The following is a 12,857-nucleotide window of genomic DNA, read 5'->3' as shown; positions in this document are numbered from 1 at the left end:
GTGGAGCAAATCAATGCGTTTTATATTCTGCGGGAAATGGAACACTGCCAAGCAGGCAGGGCACTGCCCTTCCCACCTCATCCCGTACGTTGTCAGCAATCCATCTCAGAGGCGCTGCTTGGGGATGTCCCCATGCCCACTCTGTCTGTCACCTTTCAAATATGGCCCTCTCGCATAAGAAGATCTCAGGCCTGCAGCGCTGTTTCATGCTTGTGGCGTCTTCATCACTCAGATGTGGTGCGGGATGAAATTGCTTGAGTTTTAGATTTATGTATTAATTAATTTCTTTTATCAGACAGAGGTAGCTAAGTGTTTCCGTTGTATAAGCAGGTCATGGTTTTCTCCAGCACCAGGACTAGCTACAGTTTTAATATAGATCAATAAGATTTAGTTTCGATGTCAATAAAAATCACTCAAAACCACTGTGCAAAGTGAGGGGTAGACAAAAACAGAAGTGCATCTGTTTACACTCTCTGTCTTTTGACAGGATAATACACCCAGCCAGCACACTAGAGTACACTCTGCTATCACTGAACCCACAGTGCACACTGGTGCCCTACATTTTAAAGGCCAGAGCTGTGTTGTGATGTACTTTGTGCGTAGCAGTGCCTGCCATCACTGGTGCACCGATACCGCTGTTACAAACTTTCATATTTTAAGGTTGTATAAAGGCCAAGCATTTTTCAGCGGCATGACTTAATGCTAAAGTTCTTACGTGAGAACTGCTGTAGTTGCTGGACTGAGGTCATCGTGATGACAGTACTTCTGCTCGCCTTCCCCTGTCCTTCTTCCATGGTGGGAATTCTGCTAATTCAAAATATTTTGAGTGTGCCAAATAGCATTTTAGACTCTTTCGGTGGCTAAAGATACAGTATGCAGATACAGGAAACATTAGCATTTTGAAGCAAATTATTTCTCTTCTCTGTGCCTCATTTTCCTTAGCTGTCAGATCTGTAAGTGTGCTCCCCAGACAACTTATCAGCCAATCTGATAAAAGATCCCAACAGATCCCACAACAGTATTTCAAAGCTTACACACTCAATGCTTGTAAAGCTCCTAAAGATTCTTGGCTGAAGCTTGACAGAAGAAAGTACGATGGGATAAAAGCTGATATTAATGATTCATTGATTGCAGATAATAGCATTCTGGGTATATTGAACACTATTAAATCCCATTGCCTGGTGGTATTGGTTCTGTGAAAAGTCAGCATTAGTATATCTACTCTTTTTCACCTCTTTTGAGACAAATTGTAAACATATGAGTATAATCCGCTAAATATAGTCTATGAAACAATTTACTGTCCTTCATCTAAAAGTATCTCCTTGAGTGTTCTGTATTCCTGGCAGCCCTTCTATTCACACTAGCATGAATATACCCGTTTTAAATCAGCTCTTGATCTGTGAAGGCCACCAAATCCTGCAAGAGACACAGTAATTCTAGAAACACAGTATTCTGAGATATTACAGCCAAATGTGTAGCATAAAACAAAGGCATGTTTATTGTTTGTCCTTCTTTCCCCTATTTCGAGTCTGCTCTGGTCTGTCTCTTCCCTAAATTTGAAGTGGTTGCCTGAATTTTGCAGAGTTCCTTAGTTAAGCTGGGAAACAGATTCTTTGTGTTAACCTATTTCCAAAGTTTGTGTTTCCTAAGTACTTTCATAAATCTACCAGAGACGGTAACATATCTTCCCCTGATTTTTTTTTTTTAATCTTAATCTGAAATACTGCCACATAGATAAAATAGAAGTTTAGGTTCTGTTTTCCTCTGAATATGTGCAAGTAACGTATCATTCATACAGAGACATTCAACTTGTATTATTCCTGCCTCAAGTCCAAAGAACATAATTTTGACTGTTCACTGCAAGCGGATACGTAAGATTGTTACAAATTGATGCCAAGGGGCCCATACTTGGAATGCGCTTTATTTTTCTTTGAGTTAGCTTCCAAATTGCAAGAGTGTGCATAATGAATGTGTTATCTAGTCCTTCTGTTTTGTGTTTTTGAAGGAGAAACAGCACATACCACAAAGTGACTTGGCCTACTTGCCCAGGTTCCATAGCAACCCGGTATTGCTGCGAATTCATTTTGTACTAATCAATTAGAAATTTTGCTCTGGCAGCTGGAATGAAAGCTTATGGGCCGAATCCTCCTTGTTTTACTTGGACCTGCAGTCGCAGTAAATTCAATGAGATACTTGTCTGAGAAGGATATGGACTTGTATCTTTCATCTCTCTCTTGGCTTATTTTTTTGTGAAAAGCTCAGATCCAATTTTTGCTTTTCTGTCCAAGCAGAGAAAAAGAGGCAATTCTCTTAAAGGATCCGCAACTTAAGACACCCTTGTCTTACAGAGTTGCTGACAGGTTAAAAAGGAAGGTATCGCTTTGCTCCCCATGTAATTTAACTGGTTGTTGTCAGCACAGCTGACCAGAGCACACTTTCCATCCAGCAGCTTGTAAAATCTCCTGTTGCGTCCACCCCAATATCGCGTGCCCAAAAGGGAATTTTCCAGGAAACACGGTGGTATGTGCCAGTGCCCTCCACAGCACTACAGCCCTCAGGAACGTGGTTAGTGTGAGCGATTCCTAGGGAACCCTCCCTTGTAAAGGTCAGCTCCTGCAGCACTGGAAGTGTGTGTAATGACCGTGAAAGTCCACGGGAACTTCTCACATGCACTCTGCAAGGGTGCAATTGATTAAAACCCAAAGTTTTCATTGAAGAGGTTTTAGGGTTTTTTCTCATTAATTTTCTTTTTTCCAAAATTGCAATACCGGGAGATGGGGAAAGGCTATAGCAAAAATCTTGACCTGCAGCCATATGGAAATGGCGGGAAGTTTCTGATGCGGGCTGACAGAAGCACTGACACTTTGCTTTTAGGTTTACCAATCTAAATTCAGCTCGTTCTGCTTTTGGTCTTTATGTCCAGACTACAGTGCTCATGCCAAGCATGCTGTCTGACCAAAACACAGGGAGAGCACTGAAGGCCTACTATCATTTACCACACAAGTTTTTTTTTGTCAGGGGTAGTCACACCATCAACCTCCTTTTTATGTTTTTTTGGGTAAACAAGTCAGAGGCTTGAAATAATTTTTTAAATCTAGTTTAATCCCTCAATGGCTGGAAAAATGTGTCTTCAAGTTACAAAGTACACTGGAAAACTGTATGGGTCTATAGGAAGACATAGGTTTAACACTTTCTTTCCATTTCACTCATTGTCACGCTGGAATTCAGGCTCTGACTACACAGTATTAGAAATACATGTCATCCTGTTCTGTGACAAACACAGAGCAAATCAAAGTTATGATTTAAACTTTACTACATGTTAGGGCTCATCAAATCTCCATTGCAATGAGGATGACGCAGAGTAGACTGTCCTCCTCCTACAGCAGCACATCAGAGTCAGAGCTGAACCTCCATTTGCGTGTCAGGGTCTGCGTCAGGGAAAGCAGTTTTCATCCACTTGCACATGCTCCCCCGTTTTTTTTTGTTTTTTTTTTTTTGCTGTCTCTCTCCAGCTCCTACGGGTAGTTAACACAATGGGAAGGTTACAGCCTTGGCACCATAAAAAGGGTCAGGGACTGTGAAGCAGGCTGCAGATTCCTTAAAAGCTGCATTCCTAAAGGAGGAACTTCTCTGTCTGGAGGGTTGTCAGAAGGAGCGAGACCCAGACAACTCCAGTGCTGATCATAAGAAAACACAGAGGGCTCACATCTTTACAGCTCACATGCTTTAACGACTGCAGCTCATGCCAGAAAGCGTAGGCTCTCCACCAAGGCTGTCTTCTCCTTTGGGTGGCCGCGGTCAATTGAGTGCCTCTGAGCACAGGTACAGCCCTGTACTGTCCCCGGTTCCCAGGCTTTGCCTCCAATGCCGCAATTTCTACCTTTGACTATAATCAGCAATTTATAAGATCTGCATACGCCAGGGAGGTGACATCCAAGGGCTTATCACAAGAAAAAAAAACAACTGATGACCAAGGTGGAAAGAAACTTAGCAGAACAAGCTTTGGGGGATTTAAATGTTGAACCCGCTTTATTATTTTGGGTTTGTGTCTTTTTCTCAAGTGTTCATGTTGTGTTTACTAAGAAATATTGTACAGCTACGTCCTGTGCTATGTTATGTTTAAAATGTGTTTTTTTAGAAACTGATCGTTTTTTAAGTTTGCTAGTTTTCTTGTGCTGACTGTTATTATTTTGATGGATTTTGCATGGTAACATTTCAGTACTTGGGAAAATGCGGGAGATTAATCATTATGACTTTCAGATCAAACGTATCAAGGGGAAAAGCTCATGTTTAAATGCATTGTCCTGTATTTTAGCCTATTACATGTCTGCGTTCATATTCCCCCTGTTTTTATTGATGTACTGCACATATCTGACCTCCACGTTTGCCTGATAGTTTTTTCACCAGTTTGGGGTTTCTGATTTCCTAGTTTTGTTTAAAAATCTGATTGGAATAAGGCCCCGATAACCATTAATTATTTACGGTATGCTTTTTGAATTGGATCTACTTAACCTCCACGTACTTGATCCAATTTCCTCGCAGTCAGTAGAAGCTCCTCCTTGATCAGGCGCAGCTTTATGTAAGAAACTCATCTGCGGCATTTCTCAAGATCTGAGCAACTAAATGACGCTGTCTGCCCTGATCTTTGCTTCTGCCCTGTATCAGCTCGCCGACATCCTTCAACACCACACAGCGATGACTGGCCCTCTCCTCCACCTCCCGCCCGCCTGCGGCAGGATTCAGGCTGTTTGCCTCATAAACCCGATAACGGCATGATTAAACCCAATCTCCACAAGACCTTTACCCTTTCCACGTGAAATCTGAAATAATTTACCTCACAACACGCTGGGCAAAACTTCTCCGTTAGTACAACGCAGCCCGGCATCGGCGCTTGGCGTCGCTGACCGGGTGTGCCCACGGTGTGGCACGAAACATTATCGGGGCTCCCTCCCATGCCAAAAACTTAAAAAAAAAAACCAAACAAAAAACCAAAACGATGGATATGAGTTTTAGGGGACTGTTACCCTCAGAGCAGCCGGCGGGCAGATACGTGCAGCCGGCCGCCCCTCACGCATTTTGGGGGGGGGCGGGGGGGGGTTGATGGCGGGGGGCGGCCTTCCCTAGTACCCCGGCTCAACTTTTTTTTGTCTCTCTGTCTGTGTTTTGTCGCTTTTTGTTCATTTTATTTATTTTTTGTGTTGTTTTGTTGTTTGTTCCCCCCCCCCGCCCCTTTTCTCTCTCTGTGTCCGTCCGTGTGTGCTTGTGGCCCGCAGGTCCCCCCCTGCGCTGTTCGTCCGCCTCCTCCACCCCCCCCGAGCAGTCCCCCTCCCCCCCCCCCTCGCCGCCGGCCAATGAGGGCCCGGGGCGGTTGCTGGGCAACGGCGCGGCCCAGCCGGCCGCCGACTCTGACTCTGAGGAAGAGTTTGTCCCTAATTCATTCTTAGTTAAAAGTGGCTCTGGAAACCTCTGTGTCGCCGCCAACGGTGAGTGACTCCTCTCTCTCTCTCTACCTACTTTACTTCCTCGGTCTGACAGCGGGGGTGGAGGTTGGCTGGCGATGTGCCCCTTGGGTTGATTTGGGGGTATTATTTTGTTTAAAAATAACAAAAATAAATAAATTGGGGAAGGGGGATAAAAGCGGGGGGGGGGAGGTGGGGAATCACCTCATAAAGGTTGAAAAATACCTCATAAAAGTTGTAAAAATGCAGCAATGGGAAGGTTCGTGCTGGCCGCTGGGTGCATTGCTGTGGTAAGAGATGAGCTCAAAAACTTCACCTGAGTTGAAGGCTGGAGCCCCCTCCCTTCTTTTTTTTTTTTTAGGGGAGAGGGATTTTGTGTTTGTTTGGGGCTTTGTTTTTTTCCCTCTGGCTGAAAAACTCACTCAAGAACGCCCTTTCTCTGTGAGGGGCTGGCGGGGCGCAGGGCTGAGGGGAGGGTGGCCAGGTGGGCTGAGAGCGGCCTGGAGGCTCCCGCCGCTGTCAGAAACCTGTCACTGAAGGGGAACATGGATGGAAAAGGGAGTGCCGAAACCCAAGAGTTTCCTTGTGAGTTGTGACAGTGGCATCAGCGCCGTGTGCTCAGCCTCAGAGGCCAAAGGAGGGTGTTTGCGTCTGAATCTCCCTCAGAGGGGCTGAGCGATGCCCTCAGGGGTAAGTATTTGAGGCAGCAGCACAACCCTGGGCTTCTGGGATGCTCTGAGGCTCCCGGATCGGGAGGTGAGGGTGCTCCAGACCATGCTGCTTAAACAAATTTCAAGAGGAGGAATGAGATTCACAGTACTCTGCTGCAAAGACAATGAGTTGTAAACGGAGAGGTAACGCTCATTGGCAAAGAAACGTGAAATTTCATCAAGGGTAGTGTAACCTGACGAAGTGCAGATTACAGCAGTGGAATAGCAGTGGCCACTCAGGCTGCTGCCATCCGGCTTGAGTGATAATTGCTCACAGGTCTGATTTATGATGAAGGAGAAGGCATTCAAAGATATCTTGAAAGAGAGAAAGAAAGGTGAGAGAGAGGTTTACTGCAGCTGGCAACAGCTTAACTCCATTTATGTTAAGCTTCTAAGAAGGTTTCCTAGTATGCTGTTATCTACAAGTAAGGAGAGAAAGTTTGACATTTAATTTGTCCCCCCTTCCACCACCACCCCTTTCCCAGCTTCCCTCTTCTTTTCTTTTGTTGCATTTGTTATGGTAAAAACAAACTTTTCCTTCAGGGTTTTTCAAAGGAGAAGGTTATCTCCTCTGAATTGTCATCCTAAGGAGAGTAGGGGGAAATACAGTGTCGTATTCATTCAGAAAACTGTTTAAAATTCATATCCTCTGTTCAGCTTCCCCCCTCCCCTCCCACCCTGTAACACACACACACACACACACACACACACACACACATCCATCTGACTCCTTGCAGTTGCAGTACATTGAAATCTGAAATCATGTAGATGACCCTCTTGTTGGAAATAAAGCCAAACTCACACTCCACCTTAGGTTTTCAACATCATAATGTATGTACTTTCTCTTTGTTCATTTAGGGAATATATATGCACGCCCTCCAGGTAAAAAGAGGGAAGAAAGAGAAAACAAGTGAGATGAAAGACCTTAATCTCTTCTTTTACTAATTAGCTGAACAACAGAAAAAGCATTGTTCAGAGTCCACAGTGGGCTGATGACATTATTGTATTATTGATGTACTAGTGAGTGAGTTAGACTCTAGGCTTTTCAGCTGCCTTGTTATTTATCCTCTTTTTTCTCAGTGCTTTTTGCATCGGCTTGTAGACATACTGCATTCCCTGAGGCCTTCTTTGTGTGTAGGATTCAGCAGGTTGGTAATAAATATGTCCCACACAAAGACAGGGCATCTGGGGTCTCATTTGCGTGCTTATTCTAGTTGTTCAGTAATCAGAAGTGCAGGTAATGCCAGCACACTGGTGACCTGTTAGGATCCGCTCAGCATCACTCTGCTATCAGGAGGAAAACAAAGGTGACTTATTATGCCACCTATCAACCCATAATCTGAGAGTTCACATGAATAAGAAGCACAGGCCATACAAATCCATCACTCGAAAACCCAGAGACTCTTCTGACCTCTGTAAATGGATTTAATTGCTTTAGTTCCTTAACTGTTCCGTTTCTATGAGGCTTAGTCAGCTTAAACTTTAAATGACAAAGGCAGGTCTTTATGTTCCTTAAATGGTGAAAATTAGTAAAAGCTTATTTTGGTTAGGACTAAGTTTAATACAGTTAGAGCACTCATTCTTGGAGAATAGTAGCTGTCTCAACAGCAGGACAGCCTGAGAATGCTGTCCAAAGGATTTGTGTTGCACTTTTTAATTGATTGTGGCTAGGTTTTCTTTCCACAGCTGTGTAAACTCAGCCTTAGAGAAGTCCATCCAAAGTAAGTAACACCCAGGGAGCAGCACCGCTGTTACAAATCCCCATGTAAATTGCAAATATAATGCACATGGAACTTAAGAAACATGCTACTTTTTGAAGATACAGTAGGCTATTCTTTATCTAAGTTCCTTTCATTCCAGAAAGGTAATAATGCCCATAATATTATTTCTACACTTCCAGGAAAATGTCCAACTAAACTTTCAAATGAAGGCTGAAACAAACTAATAAGTATATAAATATGCAGGCATCTGTTACGTCTTTTAATTTTGTATTGGATATATTATAAGGCATTGTTTGGGTTTTTTTACTTGTAAAATTAATTTAGAACATCAAGAATCCCCAATTTTTATTGTACCTATACTATCAGTAGGTACTTAATTTGAAGGAAAAAAAAGACTTTTCAGGCTTGGACCTTTGTGCTTTTATTTTTATATATGTCAACACCAGAAGACTTTTTATTTTACCTATATTTACCCAAAGTAACTAGAACATGAATGTCTCCATTTCATAGAATGACGGAATGGTTCGGGTTGGAAGGAACCTTTAAACATCATCTACTCCAAGCCCCTGCTGTGGGCAGGGATATCTTCCACCAGATCAGGTTGCTCAAAGTCCTGTCAAACCAGACTTTTAATGTTTCCAGGGATGGGGCATCCACAGCTTCTCTGAGCAACCTGTTGCAGTGTCTCACCGCTCTCATAGTAAATAATTTCTTCCGTGTAACAAATCTAAATCTATACCCTTTGAGTTTAAAACTGTTAACCCTTGTGCTATCACTACAAGTCCTGGTAAAAAGTTTCTCTCCATCTTCCTTATAAGCCTCTTTAAAGTATTTAAAGGGTGCACGAGCCTTCCCTTCTCCAGGCTAAATAACCCCAACTCTCTCAAACATGTTAGGATGTTTCCTTTCAGAAATCTTAAAATTTCCTGATTTGAGGATTTCAGCATTATTTGAAAAGTAGGCTGCCTTGGGAGTATCTTGGTGGGCATTCAGAAACACTAATTAGTTCTTCAGGTTTCTCATCAATCAGTATATGTATCTACTGGTGTGTAGGTATGTATGTATATGATGAGAAGCCAGAAGGGCCTGAAAGCATTCAATCTTTAATCTGATTGTTTTAAGAAACTAACAAATGCTGTGTTGGATCATAACATCAGTCCATGTAAGTCTCTGACAGTGGTATGGGAGGAGAAGCATGCACCAGTGGTGTTGTAGGGAGGATGCCGACTGGCTGAGAAAGGTTGAGGCACCAGTCAAGGAGAGGGATGGGGAGATTAGTGATTGGCTTGGAGGCAGCAGCTCTCTTCCATTTGAACCAGTAAATAACATGAAAAATAAATTAAAAAATAAAAAATCAAACTGCTTTAGGGAATGGTGTTTAGGAAGAGCACATCAGCCTGACCATTGCTGTCCACTTCCCTCATCATCCGCAGCTGTAACACTGGGGACGTTAGCAGGTACATCTCTGCTTAGCACAGCTGTGAGGTAGGGAAGTGGCTGTTATCCCCTGAGGAGTTGATGTGCAGAGTGACAAAGAACAGATTTTGAAAAATATATGAAATCTGTGGAAAGCTGACATCTAAATTCCTTTGAGAACGCTGACCGTGTTGCCTTGTAGTCAAAGCCGAAGTGCATGACTTCTTCCAGCTCTTTCATCAGCGAACAGGCATTCAACATGAAGTGTGCTTTTGTCATTTTGTGGGGTCTGGTGTGTTTCTCTGAATTGCTCGTATCAGGCAGACGGGAAGGCTGGATGTAGACATTTGAAACAAGCTCTGCGGATGAGAGCCACAAAATCCAAAATCACCTCTCGTTTTGGGCATTTTAATACTCTCAAACCAATTTCAGAGACTAGGACGTGGATTTTATTTCATTCTATCAGAAGGAGATATGAGAAAGTTGTAAGAATATCTAAAACTGACTCTTCAGTCCTAGAAATTACTTTACTTAGGTGACACTGGAGGTAACATTTACTAAAGTCTCTGGAGGAAGGAACTAATACAGTTTGGAGTCTTATCACCCACTTCTGAATATGTGTACCCCAATTTCTTTAGATTCTCCCTCAAGTACATCCCTATTCCAACAACTTCCATTGCTCCCCACTGATTGAACCAATCCTGTTCCTTTGCTACCACTAAGGGCGTTTATACACAAAAAAAGCAGCAGTGGAAGGTCACTCTGCCAGTCACCCAAAGTGACATTGCAGCTGGAGAGAGAGAGAGAGAGAGATGGGAGGCAGGCATGATTCCCTGTGTTATTAGACTTTGAATTCCAGGAGGAGTGTTCAGTGTTGTGTGAAGCATGGACAATGCAGCCCTCACCTCAGGCACAGATTGCCTTGTCAGTGGATGGGAGGAGGGAAAATCGTGTTGAGTACGTACATAAATATCCAGGGTCAGATCCTAGGAGATGAGTGTGACTTCCATAGGATCCTTGATTTCAGTGGAAAATTGGCCAAAACAGGACCAGTTTGACCCCAGAAGTCAAAAAACCCACAATGTGCTGCTTCCCCTTAGTGAGATCTGCATGAACTTGGACAAAGAAAATCAGCAGTCAGGGAGTTAATGCAGACTTGTATACTTGCCTTTGCCACTTTTTCTTTGTTTAGAGTGCTGGACAATTTGAAGCAGTAGGTTTCCCTAAGATCTTCTTTCTCATTTCTAACTGAACTGTACCAGCCTGGACCTCCTGGTTTGTAAACTAAAGGATGTGTCCTGTTTTCTGTTTAGGAAACAGAAAGTTAGGGTTAAAAACCTAAGTTTTTATCTTTAATGATCAGCCTTGAGCTGTTGAAGATAATCACCATTTCTAATCTTCCTTTCCTATTCTTCGGAAAGAACTTTCCACCTTTTTATTAAATGGTTTGACCCAGATTTATGCAGATAAATCCTTCACAAAAAGGCTGAGGAGGACTACTACAGCCTTATTTGTGTTTTGTCAAATAATTTAATTTGATATAAATTGTGGATTGCTGGTAGTTTGCAGCGAGTAACCGACCAGATCATCTGCCGCTACTGCCGCTGTGGCTGGATTCCTTCAGTATCTAGAAGGAAGTCATCTTCCAGAAATACAGGGGATTTCCTACTGAAAGTTTTTAATTTATGTGTGTGCTCAGCGTTTATTTCTTTAGTATCTTTAGTATCCTTGCTGTGTTTGGTGCTGTATACTCTGCTACACAGACACTGCTGTTTTCAGACTCATTCTGCAGCCTCGTGTGACTAACTGAAAGGCTGAACTTCTCATCAGCCTGCTTTGCATCAGGCATCACTCCTCTGATCTTCAGTTCCAACTTCAGACACATGAGTTGTCCTGTAGGAGTCCTGCTCAAGCACAGGATTAGGTGTTTACAGCACTGGGATGGAAGAGACAGTCACACAGAAATCAAACTGCAGCAGGGAGCCCAAAAGATACAGAATGTTAAAGCATTTCAAAGAAAGAATGGTACCATGTAACGCCTCTTAGAAGTGGAGAATTTTCAGGGATCTGACTGAGGAGAGCAAAAGAACCTTTGATAATGTAATCTTAATAATTGATATTTTGCTCATGTAATAATTAATAATAAATCCCAATTAAATTCAATTTTCTTTTATGTAAGGCTTTTTTTTTCTCTTTTCCAAAAAGACTTGTGGATGGAAGGTCTGTTCTCTCTCTGTGTTTCGTCCTTGCACAGTGCTTTCTGTTGCTTCTTTCTTTACTACTCGAGTAAGCGTGTTAAGTAAGAATAACAATTAATCTCTGCATCCTTTATCAGAGATTTGCAGAGTCCATTAGCAGTCAGTGTTACTCATAATGGTAATTCATAATTACAGAAGGGAAACAGAGGAATATAGCCAATCATTTTCCAGGTGGCTTTTAAAAAATGAAAAATGTTCTTTGGATTATCGTTTTCCCTATTAAAACTTTTTTAACACTACCACCTCCCCCCAACATTTCAGAAGTTCGGGGGAAAAAACATCTTAAGGAGAGGAAAGGCTTAAAAAGATGTCTAGTTTAGCAATAGTTTTAAAATATTCTTTAATAAAGGAACATTTTTTTTAACAGTGGCAATTAAAAAAAAAAGGTGGTTGGAGAGGTCTTTTGAAAGTCTTTTGAAAAGCAGCTTTACGCAATTTTTCACTGAATTTATCCTCTAATTTGGGAACATCTTCAGAGTTCAGCCTGGGACACCGTGACGTAAATTCCTCCCTTTTAATTTTACTCAGAATACTAAACAAGAGACATATTAATCATAAGCTTTCAATTTAGTTTGAAGCATTTCAGGCTATCAGGGTCTGAATCATCCTGAGGAGATTCCCCTTTTTCCACTCATTGTGGAAAGAGCTGTGGCTGACTATGAGTCCATAGGAGCATGAGAAGTTAGTTGGGAGCCTCAATCTGGTCATTTTGGCTTGATTTGCACAGTTGTCATCTACTTGAAATCACTGAAACTATCCAGAAATTGACTGGCATATTTTAAATTTGTCCTTAAATCATTCCTCCAAATTTATTCTGTTGTAAACATGACAATAAGATTCAAGTTTTGAATTCCCAAGCATCAACCATTGTCTCTTAGACGTGGGAAGACAAAGTAAGAAATTGTAAACTGGCAGATGTGGTCAGGAAGATGAGATCACGAATTATTCCTGCTCCTACTCACTGAGCGGTGGAGCCGTCCTGTTGAGTTCTCATTCTTCCAGTTTCATTCTTCCTACCAGGAGGAAAGATCAGAAAGATTTTCAGTGTGCAAGCTGCAGATCTTTTGGAGGACATGAAGCTCTAGAAGTGACCACTTAAGCTCCTGCCCCGTGAATTCACTTTGCATCCTGAGAGTGTTTGTTTAACCTGGCAGTTGTTTGGCTTCAGGATGAGCCAAAGGTGAGAAGCAAATCATTTGCCATAGGACTAGATTCTTATCGCTGATATCAGTGGGAGGCATTTGGATTAGATTCCTAGCATAACGAGGGTCAAATCCTGACCCAGCTAAAATC

At 42.4% G+C, this 12,857-nt stretch overlaps 1 protein-coding gene across 12 annotated transcripts in view; it reads left to right on the top strand.

The window, feature by feature from the left end:
• TENM4 (teneurin transmembrane protein 4) overlaps positions 1 to 12,857 on the top strand; it is a 530,696-nt gene that overhangs the window by 254,577 nt on the left and 263,262 nt on the right. For 7 of the 12 annotated variants that reach the window (XM_074572375.1, XM_074572374.1, XM_074572373.1 and 4 more), the window contains one exon: positions 5,274 to 5,483. The exons of the other annotated variants lie outside the window; for them this stretch is intronic. In XM_074572375.1, the coding sequence (XP_074428476.1) occupies positions 5,274 to 5,483 (210 nt within the window). The remainder of the gene's footprint in view (positions 1 to 5,273; positions 5,484 to 12,857) is intronic. 12 annotated transcript variants of the gene reach the window in all.

The sequence above is a fragment of the Larus michahellis genome, chromosome 1 (genome assembly GCF_964199755.1).
Source record: "Larus michahellis chromosome 1, bLarMic1.1, whole genome shotgun sequence".
In the NCBI taxonomy this organism is placed as follows: domain Eukaryota; kingdom Metazoa; phylum Chordata; class Aves; order Charadriiformes; family Laridae; genus Larus; species Larus michahellis.
This window is presented reverse-complemented; position numbering and strand designations above follow the sequence as displayed.